General features: G+C 47.4%; 1 protein-coding gene across 8 annotated transcripts in view; it reads right to left on the bottom strand.

Annotated features, from left to right (window-relative positions):
• The window catches only part of sema6d (semaphorin 6D), a 346,157-nt gene that overhangs the window by 4,395 nt on the left and 325,189 nt on the right, over window positions 1-16,573 (bottom strand). For 6 of the 8 annotated variants that reach the window (XM_078427456.1, XM_078427455.1, XM_078427460.1 and 3 more), the window contains one exon: window positions 10,624-10,752. The exons of the other annotated variants lie outside the window; for them this stretch is intronic. In XM_078427456.1, coding sequence (XP_078283582.1) covers window positions 10,624-10,752 — 129 coding nt within the window. The remainder of the gene's footprint in view (window positions 1-10,623; window positions 10,753-16,573) is intronic. 8 annotated transcript variants of the gene reach the window in all.

The raw sequence follows: 16,573 nt of genomic DNA, 5'->3' as shown, positions 1-16,573 counted from the left end.
CAAAATCACGAGAGCGAACCTGAAATCTCCCCAGAAGACCCCCCGAATACGTGGAGCCCAGGCCTAGTGAGGATCTGTTCCCTTGGCCAACGTCCGAGACCGACTTTGCGGGCTGGTATCTCGGCCCAGGTGGGCCGTTCTGGTAGTGTTGGACTCCTCTCGGAGGCCAGGACCTCCATTAGTCCAGGCAAGATGGATCATCCAGAGAGGCTCTGGAACCAAGGGTGCTGGGAAATCGGTGGTGGACCTGGACCAATTTTGCAGTGCGGTTAGAAGATATTTCGGCGCAGCGGTAGAGTTGCTGCCTTACAGCGCCAAGGACCCGTGTTCAATCCTGACTGTCTGTACGGAGTTTGTACGTTCTCCCCGTGACCTGCGTGGGTTTTCTCCAGGATCTCCGGTTTCCCTCCACACTCCAAAGACGTACTGGTTTGTAGATCAACTGGCTTGGCATAATTGTAAATTGTCCCTAGTGTGCGTAGGATGGTGTTAGTGTGCGGGGAGCGCTGGTCGACGCGGCCTCGGTGGGCCGAAGGGCCTGGTTCCGTGCTGCATCTCTAAACTAAACTAAACTAAAACCAAGCAATCAGCCCTTTCTGAACTGGTCGGGTATTGGGTTATTGTGGTGTTTGCAATTGATTGTTCACATTGACACTGCCAGCAGAACTAATGTTTCAGCAATCGCTCGGCAGATTTTCCAACCCTTACACCCGTGAATGAAAGGGCTGCCCCAGGAAAGCAGCAAACGGGTCAGGGAGTCTTTGCATCAAAGTCTCTGCCCTGTTACTGCAAGCCCACCTCTCCCAGCCTGCTCCTGAGAGCTGCCCACCACCCCACATCTCCCACATTATGAAGGGGTGGGATGTCAGATTTGGCAAATTTACCTTGTCTTTATCAAAGTTGACAGGAGGGATCAGAGCATGCCATCTTCTCACTGCTACCACCGTGGCAGGAGGTACAGAAGCCTGAAGTCCCACACCACCAGGTTCAAGAACGGCTACTTCACCACAACTATCAGGTTCCTGAACCAAATTACACAACCCCAACCCTACCTCGCCATCAGAACACAGGCCACCTCTTGCGCTACCATAGACTTGGGATTTTTTTCTAATTATGTACATTTGTACTAGTGCTGTGCCGATTTTGGTAGTCATTTATGTTACTGGAATTTTCTAAAGGGGAGGCCATTTAAAACTGAGGCGAGAGGAAACCTTTTTCGCCCAGAGAGTTGTGAATTTGTGGAATTCTCTGCCGCAGAAGGCAGTGGAGGCCAATTCACTGGATGAATTTAAAAGAGAGTTAGATAGAGCTCTTGGGGCGTGGAATCAAGGGAGACCGCGTGAGTTTACTCTGGGGGTTCCAGCTTCCTCCCAGAGATGTACAGGTATGGAGGTATAATTGGCCCTCAGCAAATTACCCCTCGTAGGTAGAGAGTGGATGAGAAAGTGGGATTACACAGAACTAGTGTGAACGGGTGGTCGGTGTGGACTCGGTGAGCAGAAGGGTCTTTTTCCACGCTGTATCAATAAACTCTAAACTAAACATGTGTGGAAAACAAAATTTTGATGCTTAACTTTGGAGCTACCGAGGTGCTGTACACAAAACCTGCACCAGTCAAAAGTGACCAACATTTAGTCACTATATGTGGTACAGGTGAAGGGGAGAACATTTAATAGGAATCTGAGGGGTAACTTTTTCACACAAAGGGTGGTGGGTTTATGGAACAAGCTGCCAGAGGAGGTAGTTGAGGCTGGGACTGTCCCAACATTTAAGAAGCCGTTAGACTTCTACAGGGTAGGGAATCGAGGATCAGAGGTACATAGGTTCAAAGTGAAGGGGAAAAGATTTAATAGGAATCCAAGGAGTAACTTTTTCACACAAAGGGTGGTGGGTGTATGGAACAAGCTGCCAGAGGAAGTAGTTGAGGCTGGGACTATCCCATCGTTTAAGAAACAATTGGACAGGTACATGGATAGGACAGGTTTGGAGGGATATGGACCAAACGTGGGCAGGTGGGACTAGTATAGCTCGGACATGTTGGACGGTGTGGGCAAGTTGGGACTGTTTCCACACTGTTTCACTCTATGTGAATAAACTATGGTCCAAACATGTTTCATTCACTGGTAAAAATAGTCTAAAGTGTAACTTTGTACATCTTGTCTTTTACACTAACAGTAGGGAGGTTTTGTTCTGTGCTGTATTTTAACAAAAAATAGTTGAGGAATATAATAATAACCATTTTCTATAGAACTATGTCTGTGCTTTGAGGCCAAGGGGGAACACAGGAACTGGATGTGCAGAACAGTCGATGTTATTTGGCCGTCGTTTCTGGAACAAAATGCCGTGGCTCTTCAAAGCTTTCAGCTTTTCTTTCCCTCGACAAAGTGCAACAAAAGTCTAGCGTTTCTCTGCCGCGGCCCAAAGCAATCAACTCAGGGCGGGCCAATGGAGAATCTGCCGCGGCCCAAAGCAATCAACTCAGGGCGGGCCAATGGAGAATCTGCCGCGGCCCAAAGCAACCAACTCAGGGCGGGCCAATGGAGAATCTCACTTGGGTTCTGTTCTGGGCCAGTTTCGAAGGAAAAACCTCAAACTTCATCGGTCAGAATAAAGGCAACTTTTGTCAACTGCTGTTTCAGGTTAACATCTCAAAAAATAACTTAATTTGCTCTTCCACTTTAAAAAAAAACCCCAGAGCTATCACAACCCAGAGCTATCACAACCCAGAGCTATCACAACCCAGAGCTATCACAACCCAGAGCTATCACAACCCAGAGCTATCACAACCCAGAGCTATCACAACCCAGAGCTATCACAACCCAGAGCTATCACAACCCAGAGCTATCACAACCCAGAGCTATCACAACCCAGAGCTATCACAACCCAGAGCTATCACAACCCAGAGCTATCACAACCCAGAGCTATCACAACCCAGAGCTATCACAACCCAGAGCTATCACAACCCAGAGCTATCAAAATCTCCTGTTTCGTTTCTGATTTTTTTTTTTTTTCAAATTCTTTTATTGCAAGTGCACACCATCTCATTTCCAATTTAATGCTCCTATGATGGGATGTTCAGCCTGATCTTTCTTTCCCTCGACTCTTGGTCGCATTGTTCTGAACTCTCGCTGCACTTGGGATACTAGTGGCCTTAATCCTTTGTTGTTGCTTTAAGGCACAGAGTTAAGATACCCGGTTTATAGATTATACTTTGGACACTTGTGATACGGGGATGAGGAAGAACCTTTTCAGTCAGAGAGTGGTGAAGGTGTGGAATTCTCTGCCTCAGAAGGCAGTGGAGGCCAGTTCGTTGGATGCTTTCAAGAGAGAGCTAGATAGAGCTCTTAAGGATAGCGGAGTGAGGGGGTATGGGGAGAAGGCAGGAACGGGGTACTGATTGAGAGTGATCAGCCATGATCGCATTGAATGGTGGTGCTGGCTCGAAGGGCTGAATGGCCTACTCCTGCACCTATTGTCTATTGTCTATTGATATCCTAAGTATTAAGTGAAGGAGTGTAACAGGATCATATAGCCGTTGAGCAGAGAAACAGGCCCTTCGGTCCACCTGTTGACATATTGGGCTAGTCCCATCGCCCTCCAAACCTGTGGAAGCTCATTTCAGATATCGATTATTCTGGGTGAAAAAGGTTGTCCCTGAGTTCCGTCTTAAATCTCTCCCCCTCGCTTTAAGCCGATGCCTTCTAATTTTGGAATCCTCTACTCTGGGGGAAAAGACCACTCTGCCATTTGACCGTTTCACACACATTATATAATTTTTCTGCATCATTCTAGACTCTCACTATCCTTGTGAGAACTTGTGCAAGCAAATGATGGGGGCAAAATAACACCGAGGAGATTAAATTTGCGTGAGTGCCAAAAGGGCGAGTGGATTATGTCCTCTTTCACCAGCAAAAGATGGGAAAGAATATTAATCGAATTCATCAGGTTGGAGAATCTGCCTTTTTGGATTAATTCTGGATTAATTTGATCTCCTGCAAAAGAAGATCTCTCTGCTCCTGGAGAAACAAGGAACTGCAGGTGCCGGTTTACAAAAAATACACAAAGCGCTGGAGTAACTCAGCAAGTCAGGCAGTATCTCTGGAGAACACGGATCGGTGATGTTTCGAGTCGGGACCCTTCTTCAGGCTGGAGTGAGGAAGGGTCCTGACCTGAAACGTCACCTGTCCATGTTCTCCAGAGATGCGTCCAGACCCACTGAGTTACTCCAGCACTTTGTGTCTTTTATCCGTTGGTCCCTGTGACCAACCAATCGGGTCCTCCCTGGATGGGAGGGTACAGTAAACAAGGCACACCATCTTTCTGTACAGTCATAGAGTCATCGAGTGATACAGTGTGGAAACAGGCCCTTCGGCCCAACTTGCCCACACCGGCCAACAATGTCCCAGCTACACTAGTCCCACCTGCCTGCGCTGGGTCCATATCCCTCCAAACCTGTCCTATTCATGTCTAACGGATTCTTAAATGTTGGGATAGTCCCAGCCTCAACTACCTCCTCTGGCAGCTCGTTCCAGACACCCACCACCCTTTGTGTGGAAAAAGTTACCCCTCAGATTCCAATGAAATCTTTTCCCCTTCACCTTGAACCTGTGTTCTCTAGTCCTCGATTCCCCTACTCTGGGCAGAAGATTCTGTGCATCTACCCGATCTATTCATCTCGTGAGTCACAGTTCGCAGTTTTAAAAAGATGTCCAATGTATCAATTTAAAAAAAATTTTTTTTAAAGCCAAATACTTCACTTCTCACCTCAAACTGCATTCCTTTAGAATATGGGGACCCAGCAGTCAAACATGGCAGTCCTGCTGTTACTGAGGTCAAGACTCTTGCTGGAATTTCCCTGCTTTGTTTCTGCCATACCAGAGAGGAGGTGACCAAGGGATGGTGAGGGGATCAAGACTTGGGGGTTTAGATTTAGATTTAGAGATACAGCGCGGAAACAGGCCCTTCGGCCCACCGAGTCCGCGCCACCCAGCGATCCCCGCACACTAACACTATCCTACACCCACTAGGGACAATTTTTACATTTGCCCAGTCAATTAACCTACATACCTGTACGTCTTTGGAGTGTGGGAGGAAACCGAAGATCTCGGAGAAAACCCACGCAGGTCACGGGGAGAACGTACAAACTCCGTACAGACGGCGCCCGTAGTCAGGATCGAACCCGAGTCTCCGGCGCTGCATTCGCTGTAAGGCGGCAACTCTGCCGCTGCGCCACCGTGCCGGTTAGAGGGCTCCTGTCAAGCCTTCCTTTTCTTTAGACTTTAACGATACAACGCGGAAACAGTTCGTGCCGGCCAGCAATCGCCCCAGCGTACACCAGCAGTATCCTGCACACTGGGGCCAATTTACAATTTTATACCGAAGCCAATTAATCTACAAACCGGTCGGAATGTCTTTGGACTGCGGGATGAAACTGGAGCACCCAGAGATAACCTTCCTTGTGCATTAGAATTTGGCACAGGTGCGATGAATGCTGCCCATCATTTGATGTTGCCGTGTCTACTGGTGCACCAGCTGCAGGAAGGTACTAGTTATAATTTTAGCCTGCAACCCTGATGAGACCCTGCATCCCCAGAGAATGTGCAGGACAGGTTTCCAAATGCTGCCTCACCCAGCCTGGGAATGCCACCGATGGTGTCAAGGTTTGGGAACAGGGACAAGTGGGAGGTAACAGTGATGTGGGTGGACCCTGGAATAACAGATGTACTCGATGAGCAGCTTAGGCTTGTTTGCAGAAAGTCATCAGTACTTGTTAAATCAATTGCGCAGAGCAGAGTTTCTAACGGGAGTGAAATTTACAATTATTTTTTCAAGCCGTCAGCAATGACGCAAGAACAATTAACTCATCCTTTGGGTAAATAAGCAACGACTTTTTCAGTTGACTAACAGGATGCTATTTGACCAGTGGGGTACCGCAAGGTTCGGTGCTGGGACCCCAGCTATTTACGATATACATTAATGACTTAGACGAAGGGATTAAAAGTACCATTAGCAAATTTGCAGATGATACTAAGTTGGGGGGTAGTGTGAATTGTGAGGAAGATGCAATAAGGCTGCAGGGTGACCTGGACAGGTTGTGTGAGTGGGCGGATACATGGCAGATGCAGTTTAATGTAGATAAGTGTGAGGTTATTCACTTTGGAAGTAAGAATAGAAAGGCAGATTATTATCTGAATGGTGTCAAGTTAGGAGGAGGGGGAGTTCAACGAGATCTGGGTGTCCTAGTGCATCAGTCAATGAAAGGAAGCATGCAGGTTCAGCAGGCAGTGAAGAAAGCCAATGGAATGTTGGCCTTCGTAACAAGAGGAGTTGAGTATAGGAGCAAAGAGGTCCTTCTACAGTTGTACCGGGCCCTGGTGAGACCGCACCTGGAGTACTGTGTGCAGTTTTGGTCTCCAAATTTGAGGAAGGATGTTCTTGCTATGGAGGGCGTGCAGCGTAGGTTCACTAGATTAATTCCCGGAATGGCGGGACTGTCGTATGTTGAAAGGCTGGAGCGATTGGGCTTGTATACACTGGAATTTAGAAGGATGAGGGGGGATCTTATTGAAACATATAAGATAATTAGGGGATTGGACACATTAGAGGCAGATAACATGTTCCCAATGTTGGGGGAGTCCAGAACAAGGGGCCACAGTTTGAGAATAAGGGGTAGGCCATTTAGAACGGAGATGAGGAAGAACTTTTTCAGTCAGAGGGTGGTGAAGGTGTGGAATTCTCTGCCTCAGAAGGCAGTGGAGGCCAGTTCGTTGGATGCTTTCAAGAGAGAGCTGGATAGAGCTCTTAAGGATAGCGGAGTGAGGGGGTATGGGGAGAAGGCAGGAACGGGGTACTGATTGATAGTGATCAGCCATGATCGCATTGAATGGCGGTGCTGGCTCGAAGGGCTGAATGGCCTACTCCTGCACCTATTGTCTATTGTCTATTGTCTATTATAGTGCAGCATTTGGCCAATTAGCATGTTTTTAAAAAAGGTCGGCTGCAATCTATCTAAATGCTTTGGGTTGATACAAACCAGGAGTAATAAAGCTTGTAGCGTTCCCAGAATAGATTCCCGTTACTTGCAAGTGTAGAGTGTGGAGGAATGGCTCTCTCTTCATCACCCTCCTCCCCTCCCCCTCCCCAATATGCTCCCCTCAGAACCGCATCCATGCCAAGAAACCGAGCCAGCACTGGGACATTGGCAAAAATAGCACAAAGGGAAAGGGGTAGGTGCCAAAGTAAAGTGATCGGCGCATTGCTAACAGTAGCTAGGGTTTCAAGTAAGTGCACACTTTGCCTGATTTTCCATATTAATAAAAAACGGGAGCTGAGATGCAGTTATAGTTTACGACTGCAAATTTTTGGTTTGGTTTGGTTTGGAGACACAGAGCGGAAACAGTCCCTTTGGCCCACCGGTTCCGCGCCGACCAGCGGTCCCCGCGCACTAATGCCATCCAACACACTGGGGACAATTTACACGCGTACCACGCCAATCAACCTACAAACCTGCACGTCTTTGGAGTGTGGGAGGAAACCGGAGCACCCGGAGAAAACCCCACGCTGGGCATGGGGAGAACGTACAGACCGAGCACCCAGTAGTCAGGATCGAACCCGGGTCTCTGGCGCTGTGAGGCAGCAATTCTACCGCCGCGCCACCGTGCGGCCCCGTACATGGTTACAACAGTATATTCTACAACAGAATTGTGATCAGTTCCTGTGACTGGTGGGGGGGGGGGGGTATTAGTCCAGCTAAATTGGCCACATGACGAACTCATCTCAGTCCATCTGGTTCCAAATAGTTAGGCAGAGGTGCGTGTGCGGGAGGCAAGAACAACCAGAGTCTGCTGTTCTCACAACCATTTAGCACCGACCGGCACTGACAAGCAAATTGCTCTCTCTTGTTATCTGTTTTGAAGACGTGCCCTATTGGTTTTCCTTGTCCCTTCCTCCCCAGTCCTTGTTTTAAATAGCAGCCCCCTGCAACGAGCATCTAATTTCTCCATTGGCACATCTGGTCGCGAGTTCAATCTGCACGTTAATTCCATGAGGCAGACCCGTGCCAACAGATACACTTGCGTGCAAGATACAGAAATAATCGCAGTTGAAATAGAAAAAAAATATTAGCATTGGCACTTTCTTAAAGCATCCCATGTTGGTAGAATTCCAAACAAGTAAAATAACACATACCAAGTAAAATACCCAAGTATAAAGAATTTGAAGTTAAGTCAAGGGTAGAACATGTAGCCAAATAAACACGACAAAGGAAATAGGTTGCTGCTCTTGATTAGTCGACAGAGTAAGGGTGCATGCGAATTAGAATAGAATTTACAAGCACGATATTTTGCGATTATTTCAGTCACGCAAAATCATTATGGCACCTGAACAAAGAAAGCATTTCCTATTAGTCCCTGGTAATAAACTGCTTCTTGCTTTCAGTTCAGGACTCGGAAAATGCTTCAAAGAGAAAGAGATGGTATCACAAAATGCTGGAGTAACTCAGCGGGTCAGGCAGCATCTCTGGAGAGATGGGGAGAGAATGGGTGGCGTTTCGGGTCGAGACCCTTCTTCAGTCTGAAGAAGGGTCTCGACCCGAAACGCCACCCATTCTCTCCCCATCTCTCCAGAGATGCTGCCTGACCCGCTGAGTTACTTCGGCATTTTGTGATACCTTCGATTTGTACCAGCATCTGCAGTTATTTTTCCTACACAAAGAGAAAGAGATGGGTTAGGAAGACTATTTGAGGATAAAAATATTAGTTGCTACGTAAATGTGAAGCAGAGCTTGCAGCAGAAGGGCTGGTACCTTCAGCTGTCATTCTGAGGGACAAGCCACTGGCCAAGAACCAGGTCGATTCTCCATTCTACAACATGCACAAGTTGCCCATCACTACTTTGGTTAGTGAGATGCATGAGTAATTAGAGATTTTCTTTTAAAATATAGAGGGAAAAAAACCCAGCAAGGCCTTTTGAACATTTTATCCGTGGCCAGCGATAAAATGTTCAGGGTTAGAACGGTAATGGCAGTGGTTGACAAAGAAAACATTGAGAACCAAACGATGGCGTTGACTGGCACACAACAACAAAGGCACAAACAGAGGGAGAAGCAATGAACTGAAACTGAAGAGCAATAGATCAACTTAAATAACAGACCAGGTGTGTAACGATCACCAACAAAATATCAGAAATGTGCATGTCTTAACTGAGGTAACAGTAATCAACGGAAAAAAAACCAAAACACTGCCAACAGAACTGAGAAGAAACCTGCTTTAGCTGCCTTTGTTTTTAAATCTGAGAAAGACCAGATTTTTTTTAAATATAAAAAGCCACAAACTGTCCCTTTCCATGTACTTTAACGGTTTGTGACCTCAAGTCCAAATTGCTGAAAGCCCCAGCATGTAAAAGTGATCTTGCAGTAGTAATATTTTCCTCCTCTCTCCTCTCGAGATGCTGTCGGACCTGCTGAGTTACTCCAGCATTTTGTGTTCTATTCAATATTTTCTCCAAGTATTGCTAACTCGTCAGGTCTGGAGCAGCGGTAGAGTTGCTGCCTTACTGCGCTTACAGACCCAGGTTTGATCCTGGCTACGGGCGCTGTCTGTACGGAGTTTGTACGTTCTCTCTGTGACCTCGTGTGTTTTCTCTGAGATCTTCGGTTTCCTCCCACACTTCAAAGACGTACAGGTTTATAGGTTAATTGGCTGGGCAAATGTAAAAATTGTCCCTAGTGTGTGTAGGATAGTGTTAATGTGCGGGGATCGCTGGGCGGCGCGGAGCGGACTCAATGGGCCGAAGAGCCTGTTTCCGTGCTGTATCTCTAACTCTGAAAAAATCTGAAATCTTCTGTTACCTCCCACACTCCAAAGACGTACAGGTTTGTAGGTTAATTGGCTTGGTATAAAAAATGTAAAATTGCCCCTAGTGTGTGTCGGATAATGTTAGTGTCCGGGGTGATCGATGGTCGGTGTGGACTCGGTGGGCCGAAGGGCCTCTTTCCCTGCTGTATCTCTAAACTAAACGAAACTAAAAAACCTGTCCTTCACAAAGTGCATTGGACACTGACTTGCTAGGCTTTTTGATTAAACTTGCTCCCAAATTTAACGTGTGGGAAGGAACTGCAGATGCTGTCTGACACCGAAGATAGACACAAAATGCTGGAGTAACTTAACAGGACAGGCAGCATCTCTGGAGAGAAGGAATGGGTGACGTTTAGGGTCGAGACCCTACTTCACTCTGGAAACCCTTCGAACCTTACGCACTTTACAATGGTTGGACCGAATCACACAGCCAGGCTGTCTGAGAGAGAGCTCGCAGCTATGCAGTTCAGCACAGGAACTGATCTCCTCCCAGCTTTGGGTACAAAGGCTTTGTCATTTGATAGCTGAAACAAGAGTTGGAGTAACCAGATTCCACTTCACACAATGCAGGCTCGGAATATTAAGGAGTGCAGTGTTTCACTCCAACAACACCGGGCCTGACCGGTGTGTTGCTCCACTTTATAGATAGTTCTGTTTTTGTTTTTTCAAATGAGCCCTTGATTGACTGAACGTAAATATAGAGCAGCTTTAAAAAAAAATAAAACAGGTTTCCTTTCAGTGGAAGGAAGCTTCCCTTCAAAGGCCTTACCATTGGGGACAGCGGATAATGTTTCAAAATAATCAAAAGTCTCCTCGTCATCTTGCACTGCAATCACATTTGGAGATACTATCGGTTCACTTGGAGCAGTGGAAGCAGAGGCTGCTGGGACATCCGTTTCTGTGGTGACAGGTTCAAATTATTTCAACATTTATACGGCACCGTAACAACATTTAAAAGACATTTGGTCGGGCACAGGGATAGGACAGGTTTGGAGGGATGTGGGCCCATTTCTGTGCTGTGTGGCTCTATCATGGAGTAGGAGGTGAAGTTATAAATTGACTTTGTTGATGCCAAAGTACAGCAGAATCATTGTAAATGTCAAAGTTACCAAATATCCCCTTCACCCAAATGTCCCATCAACATTCCTAATGCCCTAGCATCCACTGTACATCCCGTTTGACTGCCCAAAATGCAACACCTTGAACACGTCCCGATTAACTTCCACCTGCCAACTCTCCGCCCAGTTTTCCATGGGTTTTGTATCCTGCAGCCGCCTCAAGACAACCTTCCTCGCTATCCGCAACATCACAAACCCATGTCGTCGGCAGACTTAATACTACTAATACTGCTTATGTTCATGCACATTGTATGTATATGGTCATAAGTAACAGGAGCAGAATTAAGCCATTCGGCCCATCAAGTCTACTCTGCCATTCAATCATGGCTGATCTATCTCTCCCTCCTAACCCCATTCTCCTGCCTTCGCCCCATAACCCCTGACCACCCTTACTAACCAAGAATCTATCTACCTCTGCCTTACAAAATATCCACTGACTCGGCCTCCACAGCCTTCTGCGGCAAAGAATTCCACAGATTATACGTCACCGACAACAAGGGGCCCAACACCGATCACTGAATGTTTGACTCGAACATAACTGCTCAGCCACTAATTTGGATTTGGAGATATTGCCTATAACCCCTTTGGTGGAACAACTCGTTGACAGGCTGCTTCCTGCAGCAGAGACTGGAGGAGATCGTGGGTTCAGTCTCTTCACAGCGACTGTGGAGGACATGCCCGGGTTGGGTGGGAGACAGGGCCGGAAGCCGAGCAGAACTCTGACCCACATACACCTCCAGCCTTGAGCTCCTGCACTGATGATTATATGACTGTAAGACTATGATTGGCCCGCATTTGGTCTATTGCGTGCAGTTCTGGTCGCCCTGTTGTAGGAAAGATGTGGAGGCTTTGGTGTGGATGCAGAGACGGTTTACCAAAATACTGCATGGATTACAGGGATAGACTTGTGAATTGTTTTCTCTGGAACATAGACAATCGACAATAGACAATAGGTGCAGGAGGAGGCCATTCGGCCCTTCGAACCAGCACCGCCATTCAATGTGATCATGGCTGATCATTCTCAATCAGAACTCCGTTCCTGCCTTCTCCCCATACCCCCTGACTCCGCTATCCTTAAGAGCTCTATCTAGCTCTCTCTTGAATGCATTCAGAGAATTGGCCTCCACTGCTTTCTGAGGCAGAGAATTCCACAGATTCACAACTCTCTGACTGAAAAAGTTTTTCCTCATCTCCGTTCTAAATGGCCTACCCCTACCCCTACATCAGAGGTTGAGGGGAGACTCGATAGAAGTGCATAAAATTCTAAGAGGCATAGATAGGGTAGACAGTCATAACCTCCCCCCCCCCTCCCCAGTGGAAATGTCCAACACTAGAGGGCACAGCGTGAGGGGAATGTTTAGTGGAGATATGTGGGGCAAGTTTTTGTTTCATACAGCAGTGCGGACCTGGGGCATATTGCCAGGGGTAGTGGTGGAGGCAGATACGATAGTGATCCAAACACATTGGGAGCTGAAGGACTCATTCCCCTGCTGCACTGTTCTATGTTCATAAGTGCATATTCTATGTTCTACGTCCTGTTTTATGTTCTATTTAAAAGAATGCCATTTGGCCCATTGACCTGTGCTGAATGTCTGAGAGCCTCAACACTAATTCAAATGATTTTTTCCTTGGAGATACCAAGGTTCCCAATGTTGGGGGAGTCCAGAACCAGGGGCCACAGTTTAAGAATAAGGGGTAGGGCATTTAGAACGGAGAAGAGTAAAATCTTTTTCAGACAGAGCATTGTAAACCTGTGGAATTCTCTGCCTCAGAAGGCAGTGGAGGACAATTCTCTGGATGCTTTCAAGAGAGAGCTAGAGAGAGCTCTTAATGATAGCGGAGTCAGGGGGTATGGGGAGAAGGCAATGATCAGCCATGATCACATTGAATGGTGGTGCTGGCTCGAAGGGCCGAATGGCCTACTCCTGCACCTATTGTCTATTGTCTATACCACCACATCCACCAACATCTAAAAGCTTTCCCAATGCATCCTTCCCAGGACATTCCCAAAAATGTCCAAGGCACAATCTGCTGCATCTTGTCCGAACTCAGGATCTCGTGAATGACTCCAGTGCCAAACATTTACTTTGCCAACTTCTCCCTGGCAACACCTCATCTTCCAATGTCCACCCTAGTCCAAAGTGCCCGCCGTGCCCCCAGAGGCAGCAGCCTGACTTGGGGGTGGAGATGGTTTCAAGGTACACGTGTTGTTCTGGCAGGGCGCCACTTCTCACGCCATAAATCCTCAACGTGACGGGGACTGATAATGAACTGCAGCGCCTTAATCAAACCCAGCTGTGGACACACCACAGAAATGGTACTTAGGAACATTAACTTGATGTGCCTCCATTTAGAAATCGTTAAAATAACGAAGGTTTTTTTTCTGTTTGACAGAGATCAGTCTCTGCCTGCTCATGTTACGATGCCAACTTGGGAACTGTCCACAGAGTTACAAAAGGATGTCTGGAATCGTGCCCGAACCCGGGGTGAACTGGAGTCCACTCCTGGTGTGAGCCATAGGCAAGGAAAGACCAGTGAGCTCAACATCTGTGCTGAGTGATGTACTGGAGAGGATTCCGAGGGACAAGACACACGTACATTTTTGGATAAACAGGGTGATTAGGGATCGGCAGCATGTTGTTCTTTTACATGGGAGATCATGCCTTACAAATCTGATTGGGTTCTTTGAACAAGCAACCAAAAAGGTTGATAAAGGCAAGGTCGTAGACATTGTCTATAAGGACTTCATCAACCTTTTTGGTTGCTTTGTGGAACCTTTATCCAATGCCTTGCTGAAGGTCGTAGACATTGTCTATATGGACCAGCAAGGCATTGAATAAAGGTTTCATAAAGTAGGCTGCTCTGGAAGGCTAGATCACATGGGATTCAGGCAGAGCTAGCCAACTGGATAGAGAATTGGCTTCATGGAAAGAAGCTGAGGGTGATGGTGGAGGAAGGGTGTTTATTGGCCTGTGACTAGTGGTGCTGGGCCCATTGCTGTTTGTGGTTTAAGTCAACCATTTGGATGAGAATGTAGAAGGCATGATTTGTATGTTTGCAGATGACACTAAAGTGGATGGTATCATAGATAGATAAGATGGTTATCAAAAATTGCAGCAGAGTCTTGATTAGTTGGAGTTCAATGTAGATAAATATGAGGTCTTGCATTTTGGGAAGTCAAATCAGGGCAGGACCTTCATAGTGAATTGCAGATCCGTGTGGAGCATTGTAGGGCAGAGTGAAGGAGGAGTACTGATATATAGTTCATTGAAAGTGGTGATACAGGTAGATAGGGTAGTCGGGCAGTCTTTGGTACATTGGGCTTCATCAGTCCAGGTAATGAATATAGAAATTGGGACATAATGTTACAGTTGTGCAAGGCTTTGGTGAGGCTCCACTTAGAGTACAGTGCTCAGTTTTTGTCACCCTACCATAGGAAGGATGTCATTAGGCTGGAAAGAGCACAGAGAATATTTCTGAGGATGATGAAAGGACCTGAGGGCCTGTGCTATTGGGAGATGATGGGGGTAGGGCAGGCTAGGACTTTATTCCTTGGAGCACAGGAGGCTAAGGGGTGACCCTATAGATGTCTATAAAATCTTAATGCGAATGCATGGAGTCTTTTACCCAGGATAGGGGAATTTCAAACAAGACGACATATGCTTAAGATGGGAGGGAGAAGTTTAAATATGAACCTAAGGGGCAACCTTTTCCACACAGAGGGTGGTGGAGATATATGGTGGGAGCTCAAAGAGGAAGTAGTTGAGGCAGGTGCTGTGGAAGACACTTGGACAGATACGTGGACAGGAAGGTTTCGAGGGATGTGGGCCAATCACTGGGATAATGGCACTAGCTTAGTTAGTCTGCGTGGAGGAGATGGGCCAACGCCTGTCTCCCTCCGTGCGACAGGATTCACAGGGACAAAACAGCAACTTAGCCAAATGAAGATTCACAACCATGGCTTAAATGGCAGTTACGTTAAACCCACCAACGGCAGCCTTCAGGTGAAAAACAATTCACGACAAGAACGTTTGAACGATTGGACTGGGGAGTCGGGCAAACATGTGGTCATCTTCACGGGGCACGAGAAACCAGTACCGCTGCATTAGGGAATTTGCATTAGATCATGTATTGAATGTTCTGCAATATGTCCCTTTTAAATCTGCAGTGTTTTGCTGAATACCAAGCACCAGCTTCCAGCTTGACATCAATCTCAATGGTTGATTCAAGAATGTTGGTGTCAGCAGCAATGTGCAGCAAATTGCTTTCTGAAATTGCATAGAGTCTTGCACACCGTCATTTTTTCTTTGCTCTCAGTTTGCTCTTAACAGGCCCTCATCTTATTGATCCAGAAATCCACAGTGAATTAAGGCCACACTGGGATGGATAGCATCTTACATTGGACCACTCGTTCACTGTCAGAAAGAGACAGTCAGCCTCTGCGGGTTAGGAAACGTGGGGACTGAGTTTGGAACGCAATTATCCAGCCACCGCAGCAGCTTGGCAACTCCTTTACAAAGATCAGAAGTCAAAGGAGCAGAATTGGGCCATTCGGCGCCCTTCCGAGGCCACTACACCGTTCAATCGTGGCTGGTCTATCTTTCCCTCTCAACTAGGGTTGGCCAACTTCCTCACTCCCAAATACGGGACAAGGCGACGTCACCGCCCCGCGCCCCACGTGACCTCGCCCATTCAGCGGCCACGTGCTCCCGCTCCACCAATGGCAGACGCCATTGGTGGAGCGGGAGCACGTGGCCGCTGGCTGGGTGAGGTCACGTGGGGCGCGCGGGGCGGTGACGTCACCCTTTGTCCCTTATTTGGGAGTGAGGGAGTTGGCAACCCTACTAATACGTGACAAGGTGACGTCACCCCCCCGCGGCCGCCATTGGTGGAGCGGGAGCACGTGGCCGCTGGCTGGGCGAGGTCACGTGGGGCGCGAGGGGCGGTGACGTCACCCTTTGTCCCTTATTTGGGAGTGAGGGAGTTGGCAACCCTACTAATACGGGACAAGGGCGGCCCCGTACGGGGCAAACGAACTTAGCCCAAAACACGGGATGTCCTGGCTAATGTGGGACAGTTGGCAACCCTACTCTCAACCCCGTTCTCCTGTTCAGTTTTTTTTTAAAAAGGACCGAACTTTGAACCTCTTTAAACACCAAGCCCGCATGGAATGCATGTAAATAAACACTAGCCGCAGCGTAGAACTCTCGACTTGCTCAGAGCAAGCCAAGTTACGGGGGGGGGGGTATACATCTGTCATTTAAACCTGGTGCACTCAAAAGTACAGTCTGTATCTCAGCACTGATAAAGCGTTTTAACATATTCACAGGATCATGTTCCATTAATCCCAAAAGTACAGTTCAAAATCGAACAATGCAATAAAGTGTTAACGTTTCATTAATGAAGCGCAGATCTGGATTTCTGGGGAAGAAGAGATAAGCAGATTAGAAGTTAACTGGTGAGATGCCTCCACATGCTCCGGAAGCTGAGAGATCCAGGCTGCCACAAAATGCATTGGAGGCTGTACAGCAGCATTGTGTTAAAAGGTAAACCCTTGGGTAAGAAACCTGATTAGTCAGCGGAGGCGGGGGGAAACGTGCT

Source organism: Rhinoraja longicauda, chromosome 33 (assembly GCF_053455715.1).
Source record: "Rhinoraja longicauda isolate Sanriku21f chromosome 33, sRhiLon1.1, whole genome shotgun sequence".
NCBI classification, from domain to species: Eukaryota; Metazoa; Chordata; class Chondrichthyes; order Rajiformes; family Arhynchobatidae; genus Rhinoraja; species Rhinoraja longicauda.
This window is presented reverse-complemented; position numbering and strand designations above follow the sequence as displayed.